At 34.6% G+C, this 8,670-nt stretch overlaps 1 protein-coding gene and 1 long non-coding RNA gene across 2 annotated transcripts; one reads left to right on the plus strand and one right to left on the minus strand.

Moving 5' to 3' along the window:
• Positions 1 to 1,335: 1,335 nt before the first annotated feature.
• On the plus strand, positions 1,336 to 2,764 carry LOC133736110 (uncharacterized). The gene is made up of 3 exons (XR_009859423.1): positions 1,336 to 1,413; positions 1,991 to 2,401; positions 2,483 to 2,764. It is a non-coding gene; the product is annotated as an uncharacterized LOC133736110 (long non-coding RNA).
• A 3,146-nt stretch (positions 2,765 to 5,910) lies between these two features.
• Positions 5,911 to 8,236, minus strand: LOC133727125 (trimethyltridecatetraene synthase-like). The gene is made up of 2 exons (XM_062154748.1): positions 7,274 to 8,236; positions 5,911 to 6,670 (listed from the first exon to the last, which is right to left on the minus strand). Exons 1-2 carry the CDS (start codon positions 8,186 to 8,188, stop codon positions 6,047 to 6,049), a joined length of 1,539 nt encoding a protein of 512 aa, XP_062010732.1. The 5' UTR covers positions 8,189 to 8,236; the 3' UTR covers positions 5,911 to 6,046.
• Positions 8,237 to 8,670: the final 434 nt, after the last annotated feature.

Genomic DNA, 8,670 nt, shown 5'->3' on the forward strand with positions numbered 1-8,670 from the left:
AGTCCAATTGCTTATTCTGCACTAAGAGCAACAAGTTGTTGTGACTTCAGCTGACATTGACAGGTCCACTGAATCTTACAGAAGATACACAGAAGAAGATGCTAAAGTTATTGTTGTGCAAATTTTAAGTGTTATTGCCTATTATCATCTTCAAGGTGTTGTGCATTGTGATCTAAAGCCAGAGGTCCAACTACATTCAGAGTTTCTACTTTCCACTACTTTCTTGTATTTGGATGGAATTGTATTGAAAGTCCCCTCCACATGTAGTTTGTTTTACATCTTCAGTTCTCGTCCGAACCTATTACCAATAACTCTTTTCATATGACTGCTTGGCAGAATTTTCTTTTTGCCACAAGAGAAGAGGATGCTTCAGTGAGGGTTATTGATTTTGGTCTCTCCGATTTTATAAGGCCTGGTAATGCTTTCGCATACTATTTTTCTTGGCTTCAAGAATGTGTTACTGCACTTTGATTCATGCCTTGGACTTCTTTTGTAATAGGCTAATAGCTTCTTGCTTATATTAGTTGTGGTTGTAGTGTTTTTTTTTCCCCTCTGAAGGTAATTCCATTCATGACCCCTCTTTTGGATCCAATTGGTATTGTCTTGCATTAAAGTTTTGATTTTTGGATTTTGATCCGGTTCAGATCGTGTGATTTTGTGGTTTTATTGTGATCTTATTGGATGGTAGATTTGTATTATTATGATGCTTCTGTACTTTTTTTTTGGAGTTGTGGACTTTATCCTTTGAAACATACAAAGTCTTGGGTTCATTGTCTTCTTCAGCATGAATTAGGAACTCATGAATTCTCTGCATAATACATTGCTGAGATGTAGGTCTTCTCTGTTTGCTTTGACTATGTAGGGTACTCACTATGATTCCTCTGTTGCAATTGTTTTGCTTCTCAGGGAGAACATTCCTGCAGTGTTACATGGGCTCTAAGTTCTTTTAATTTACCATATGAGTTCATGATTTGATTGATCGATTTCAATATTTATGTTTTCCATTGAGAAACCTCTACTGCCTAAGAAGATTGGAAACTGTAAACCTGCATAAGTCTTCCTGTAGGAAATAGTAGAAATGAAAATGACCAGCAGAAAAACGTAAAAAAGAGAGAGAAAGAAATAAATAAATTGCAAGGAAATCTTCCAATATGTATTGAAAATCATAGTACGTTGTTTTGAGTATGAATACAAACAAGGGAGACATGAGCATTTGAGGATCACATGGTTCTGTCTTCATATCGGGAAAAAAAATGGCATTAGTTAAGTCTTCCACTTAAGAAATGGGGACCAGCTAGCTTGTTATGTCTAGTATGTCTTGTCAATTACATAGCAATGATATTTGTAGACCTGATAATCCTTCTTTTCCTCATCAGGATATACGTTTTTCTGTGGATTGTCAAAATGTAAAAGGTGAATACTACATGAGACAGTTTCCTTGTTTATTTTTGTCTCTCAGTTAGTTTTCAAATATCAACAGTTTTGTACAATGATCTCATAGTTATTGTAGCTAATATAACAGAAGTAATATATGACAAGTTTTATCTTTATAGTATATATCTTCGTAGAAAAACATTGTGATGTTTATATGAAGTGCCGACCTAAATTACTAGTTTGAGATGCTCGAACTACTAGCATTATGACTGTTTTTAGAACATATGAGTTGAAATGGACATGAATTTGCCAGGGATCTTGATGACCAAAGACACAAACGTGAATTAGGTAAAGTAAATAACTAAATATAACTGTGTGGGGAATTGCATAGTAAGAACATAAGATAACACTTAAAGAGGAATTAAAATATGATATTTATTACCATATTTTTTGGAGAGCCAACAATGAATTTTACATGGGATTAAAAACGCTCAAGTAAGACAAAATTTAACCCTTATTCTAAACTGGAGTCATGGTGTTGGGGTGAATGTGGTTCATGATATTGTCATTTCATTCTCTGCTTCATAAACTTCGTATCTTTCTGCCCATCTTACAGACAACTCCAGAATTCCAGAAGCTTTCCCTCAGCAGAAGATGATGTCTATTCCATTGATGACCAACACCTGATTTCACCTGAAGTGTAGTTGACTATTCCATTGAAGTAAGGAATGTTGATTGGACTTTGGGTTTGGTATAAACACAAGGCTGAGAAAGAAAAAAGAACAAAGAAAACAATTAATCACAAGGTCGTAAGAACTTACATCCTTCTTTGTTTGCAGTGTGTTAAAATTACTTATGTATTGATTGTTCATCTTATATTTTGTTCTCTTTTACACTTGGCACATGATTTTGACAAAATACTTTATATTTCCAGAAAATATGAGGAGATCTGTGCACCCCTGGTTGAAGAATTTTGTTACATTGCTTATAGGGTCCCTTATTGATAACACATGTTTTAAGGAAAGAGGTAAGACTTTATCATACTTTGAGTGAACTGTGGGATTTTACTCAATGATTGTGACTTATATGTTGTTTTATACATTTCTAGTGGGCAGTAAAGGCGCGCAAATCATATAGCCAAAATGATATTGACGAGGTGTGCATTGAAGTGGCTGATTATATACAGAGTTTGGTGTAAGACTTTTGGCTTCCATGATTTTGAGTAAGGCTAGTTTTTGCTTGAAGCAAAGTTTGGTGTAGAACGTACTTTTGTAGTTGGTTGCTAATATGTTTCTAGGCTAGCCTTTGTAGGTTTTGGGTTTTATTTTGTGAATTATGTTGAATCATGAATTTGGAAAGAAAATTAATGGAAAGCCCCAATTTTTGGGTGATGAGAAATGTATTTCTTTTTCCAGCAGCTAGATGATTATTTGCACATCATTCTTATATATATGAACTGATGTATATAAATGGGAAACAAAACACTAATGTCAAAGAAAACGATGTCAATTCAGAGATTCCAAATCAGTACCTAAAACTGGACTGATGTCTCATGATTATGAACATATCGAAATGTCACTCAAAAATCGATGTACATAAAACCAATGCACATCGATATCTAAACACCAAACCGTTATCTACTGTCAACGTACAAATCAGCTGTTATAAAGTAAACTGATTTACCATGAAATACAGGACATCGGTTTTGAAAAATAGAAATGATGTCTACAAAACTACTAGACATCGTTTCAACTACAAAATAGAACTGATTTACCTCAACATTATTTTCTCAAATTTTGATTGCATCGTATATGAAATTTTTGAGGTTGGCCCCTCTAATTGTACTTTGCTTTAACAAATGAAAAAAAAAGGGCGTAGCGGATGCTCTCAACCTGGGTCTGGGTCTGGAGCGCAACATTGCTGGGCTGCCGGCGCAAAAGTGGATGGGTATGGAGCTGCTGTTATTGGGCCGCTATGTTAATGCAGGCTATATCTATTCTTTGACTTGCTACACCTCTCATTTTTAATTTTATTCTCTCAATTGAGTCCGGGGAAGCCTCTTCTATGTAAGTTGTTTCTTTAGCAACATGAATAATTGGGAGAGGGTCTTAACTGTGCTCAAGTCCTCTAAGTTTATTCAACCCTATTTCACCGCTAATATGGAATACAATATATGATACATAACATCAAGGGCTAAAGTCTGTTTAGTCCCTGTACTATGCCTCTCTCATCGTTTCAGTCCCTGACATTGCAATTTAATTTGAAAAGTCCTTGAGGTCTCAATTTCGGTCTAATAGGTCATTTCCGCGGGAAATTAGGAATTTGCATTGGGTGAAATGTCCAATATACCCCTCAGTTATTTTTTTTTCCTTTTTAATTTATTTTTTTCCTTTTTTTCTTTTTCCTTTTTAATTTTTTTTTTCTTTTTTCTTTTTCCTTTTTAATTTCATTTTTCCTTTTTTTATTTTTATTTTTTTCCTTTTTCCATTTTAATTTCTTTTTTTCCTTTAATTTCTTTTCTTCTTGTTTCTTTTTCCTTTTTAATTTTTTTTTTCTTTTTCCTTTTATTTTTCTTTTTTTCCTTTTTTCATTTTAATTTCTTTTTTCTTTTTAATTTCTTTTTTCCTTTTTTTATTTTTATTTTTTCCTTTTCTTTTTTTTTTTCCTTTTTAATGACCATCGTATTTTGCTGCAACAGTAGCGCCACGTCGGCGAACCAATCCAGATCGACCCGAAACCCCAATTCTTGTTCTCCACGCCAGCGGCCATTTTTCTTTTCCATCACTATTCTTCTTCTTCACTTCTGGTTTTTGTCAACTTGGCCATCAAAAACCACCATTTCAACCAAACCCAAAATCCAAATCACCATTTTGAGCAAGACCCAAAAACCTCAAAGTTTGAAAAAACTGGTAGTTTTCAGTGAAAAGTTAAAAAATGGTCATTTTCAGTGAAAAGTTTCCAAATTGAGGCTTGATGTGGAGAGAGAAAGTGGGATTTGAGTGGGAGAGAGAGAAGTAGGCTATGAAAACAAGAGGGGAGTGGTTTAGCGGCGAATTTCTGAGCTGATTGGGAAACAGATGGGCTGTGGAGTTTGATCGGAATGGGATTGGTGGGTTGAGGAAGTAGAAAGTAGGCAAAACGAAAAAGAAAAAAGAACTTAAAAAGGAAAAAAAAAATTAAAAAGGAACAAGAAAAAAAGAAGAAATAGCAAAAAAGAAATTAAAAATGAAAAATAAAAAAGGAAAAAAAGAAATTAAAAAGCAAAAAAGAAATGGAAAAGAAAAAAGAAAAAAGGTAAAAAAGAAATAAAAAAGGAAAAAAAGAAATTAAAAAGGAAAAAGAAAAAAATGAAAAAAAGAAATTAAAAAGGAAAAAGAAAAAAGAAAAAAAAGAAATTAAAATGGAAAAAGGAAAAAAATAAAAATAAAAAAAGGAAAAATGAAATTAAAAAGGAAAAAGAAAAAAGAAATTAAAAAGGAAAAAGAAAAAAGAAATTAAAAAGGAAAAAGAAAAAAAGGAAGAAAAAAAAATAACTGAGGGCTATATTGGACATTTCACCCAAGGCCAATTCCTAATTTCCCGCGGAAATGACCTATTAGACGGAAATTGAGACCTCAGAGACTTTTCAGATTAAATTGGAATGTCAGGGACTGAAACGATGAGAGAGGCATAGTACATGGACTAAACAGACTTTAGCCCTAACATCAAATATAAAGTAAACAAAGAAAATTACATTGGTAATTGAATTTTAGTCTCTGAATAACCATGGCTATGAGATGAATCATTAAGCACATGTAAGAAATCAGTACAGACACACATAAATATCGACTTTCATCGATATAATAAACATGTTTAACTAATATTCGCAAATCATAAGAAAGCTCGAGAAATTTTCCATCTATTCACACATTGTAATACAAGGAAATAATAGAGACCCCATGAATGACATTTTTTTGAATAGTCCCATGAATGACATTAATTCTCTATGGTTCAGTATAGTTTTAATATGTAATAACTGATCAACAGACCATTAGAATTAGAACACGTGTCGCCATCCTGTTTTTGGTATAAACTTGGTGATTGCTGACTTTTTTGATACCTTGACTCTCAACAAATACAGTCAGTAATGGGATAATTTCACTATACCAGTAGTTAAGTTAGGTTCTTGTTGGGGAATCTGGGTCCCCACTCAATCAATAGAAATATACGGTGAGATTTTCCAATACTAGAAAGTTTTGAATAATTGATCCAAAAAAAAAAAAGTTTTGAATAATTGCGCTGAAAGAAAGAGAGAATTTTATAAGTAGGTCCAGAACTTATCAGTTTCCCATATAAAGAAATCAAAAGATGGATTTGGCGGTGGATTTCCTGGCAAATCAACCCTCTAATGGGGTAGTTTAGTTTTTTTTTTTTTTTTTTTTTTTTGAAATAATTGGGGTACTTTAGTTTGACAAAAGATAATATTAAAAATAAGGCCTTGAATGCTTGATTAGCTAGAACAAAGAGAGTTATATTATTAATGTTTCTGATCTTAGATTAGATTGGGGTGTAGAATATCAGACACTGTGGAATGATTTATTACATTAGGGGTTTATTACAATATTACATTTACCCACTCCATACAGGAAAGCAAAAAAAAAAAAAAAACTGTAAGCAAGCTACATTGTTATAATTAATAAAGATGGATTGGGAGCCTAGGCTCCACGACTGCAACAAGTGGAAACTTCCTTGGTGTTGCCAATCCATAAACTTCATCCATGCTCAAATCTTCTGGTTTCATATTCTCAGGCAATTTCCATTTGAATCCATGTAGCATGTTAGCTATGCTAGACCGAATCAGTTTCAGTCCAAGGCTATAACCAGGGCACATCCTCCTTCCAGAACCAAATGGCAGCAGCTCAAAATTATGTCCCTTCACATCAATTGAATTCCCCAGAAACCTCTCTGGTTTAAACTCCTCTGGTGCTTCCCACACTGATGAGTTTCTCCCTATGCTCCATGTGTTTATGAACACTCTCGTCCCCTTACGAATATCGTAACCTTCCACCTTGCAATCTTCAAGAGCCAGATGTGGTGCGAGCATTACAGCAACAGGGTGTTTCCTCATTGTCTCTTTCATGATTGCATCTATGTAAGGAAGTTGTGCTATGTCTTTCTCTTCCACCCATCTCTCTCTCCCAATTACTCTGTCAAGCTCTTCAGTCGCTTTTTCAATGAGGTGTGGTTGTTTCATCAGTTCGGACATTGCCCACTCCACAGTGGTTGCTGAGGTATCTGTGCCTCCCGCTATTAAATCCTGATTTCAAATAAACAATGTGTCAAGATATATGTCGGTTTCTAATTTGTTTTAGAAATAAATAAGGTTCATAATATATAAACTTATATTTGAATAAATAAATGTCACATCATACAATTAAACAAAATTAATTGATGAATGAAGAAGTAACTAATTGAGGGAAATTCTAGTGTAGTGGTGGATATCTCATACCCACATTTACAAAAGTGAGAACAAATTTTGTTGTCAAAGTTGTAATTTGAGTCCTACTTTGTGTAATCTTAGTTCTAATAATGGTAATTACACCTCTTACGACATTTTACAAGTTTTTGAACAAATTCGTTGTCAATGTTGTAATCTTAGTTCTAATAATGGTAATTACACCTCTTACGACATTTTTACAAGCTTTTGAACAAATTCGTTGTCAATATTGTAATTTTTGTTTAACTATATGTAAATAGTGTAAATGAATATGGTAACTTTTGTTCTCAATGTTGTAATTTTAGTTCAAATACTTGTAAATTTTTGTTCAAATAGTTGTAAATGAGGGTATCTCATACCCACCAGTACACTAGCTTGTCTCATTGATTGAATGTATTTATACATACACAAACACATACATACCTGGGTGAATCCTTTGACACTGTCATATTTTAGCTTAACCTCAATATTAGGATCATCAGCGAGCTTCAATAGTACATCTACCATGTCCTTTGGCACAAACTCCTTTACACCTTCCTTGTTTGACCTGTGTTCACCGAAAACATGGTCATGAAATCTGTCGAACTTTTTCTTTAAAGCCTTCATACGCTTAACATAACCTTGCAGGTCCAAAAGCTCGAGCCAGGGTATCCAATCCCCTATGTTCAACACCCCATTAAGCAAGAACAACTCGTCCAGCATCTGCTGGAACTCGTCGAGTGTCACAATCGAAGTCTCAGATTCAGACACGCTGAAGTACTTCTTCCCCAACACAATCCTACTTATAATGCTGAGAGTGAGGCGCGAGAGGTGATCCTTGAGGGTGACTGGCTTGCCTGACAAGGCACATAGCCGCGAGGTGAAAGCGCGATTTTCCTCCACACGAATGTACTCGAAAGAGTCTAGTCTCTTCGAGTTGAATAGCTCGGAGAGGTAGAATTTGCGGCCTTGGCGCCAATATGGGCCGTGAGGTGCCCAAGTGATGTTGAGGTAGTTGTAAGTGGTGTACTTGCCAGCTGCAGTTTGGGGTCTGGAGGCAAATACATGATCATGTGTCCTTAAAATTTGCTTTGCTATTTCTGGAGATGAAGCAATAACAACTGGGTAGGAGCCAAACTTAAGCTGCATTATTGGTCCATAAGTTTGGGATAATTTATGAAGTGATTGATGAGGGAGAGGACCAATGAGGTTAAGGTTGCCAATGATCGGCCAGGGTTTTGGACCGGGTGGAAATTTCAGATTCAGTTTGTGGTTTTTGGGGAGGAAAACTTTTGAGAGGAGGGTCAGAGTAGCTAAGATCACTGCTAGGATTGAAATAGCCCAAGAAAGAGACTCCATTTTTGGGCACTGTGATTATAGTTGGGAAGAGTATAAGATGGTCTTGGAGTTAAGGTGGGAAGAAAAAGTACTTATACCACTTGAACCAAATTTTATTCCTAGTTATATGTTATTTGTTTAGTGATATCGTGAGTCACTTGGATACTTGCAGTAAACTAGTGATGGGAAGAAAAAGTCTGCTGAGCTTTTGCAGACTTTGCATGTGTGATAATTTGTTATATACGATATATTTTATGTTCTTTTCTTTACATGTTTAGTTTTTGGAGTAGACTGGATCAACTACGACAAGTTAATCCTCATCCCCATTTGGATCGCAGTTGAATGGCAAAGTTAGGAATCTGTTTATATAAAGAAATTTCTTTGAAGTATTTTTATTTTATTTTTTATTATCGATCTGAAATACAAGTTCGATAACATTGCACGATCGACAAACTAATCACTTTATAGATTTACTAAAAATTTGGTGGATATTAAAAATTCAG

Source organism: Rosa rugosa, chromosome 1, assembly GCF_958449725.1.
Source record: "Rosa rugosa chromosome 1, drRosRugo1.1, whole genome shotgun sequence".
In the NCBI taxonomy this organism is placed as follows: Eukaryota; Viridiplantae; Streptophyta; class Magnoliopsida; order Rosales; family Rosaceae; genus Rosa; species Rosa rugosa.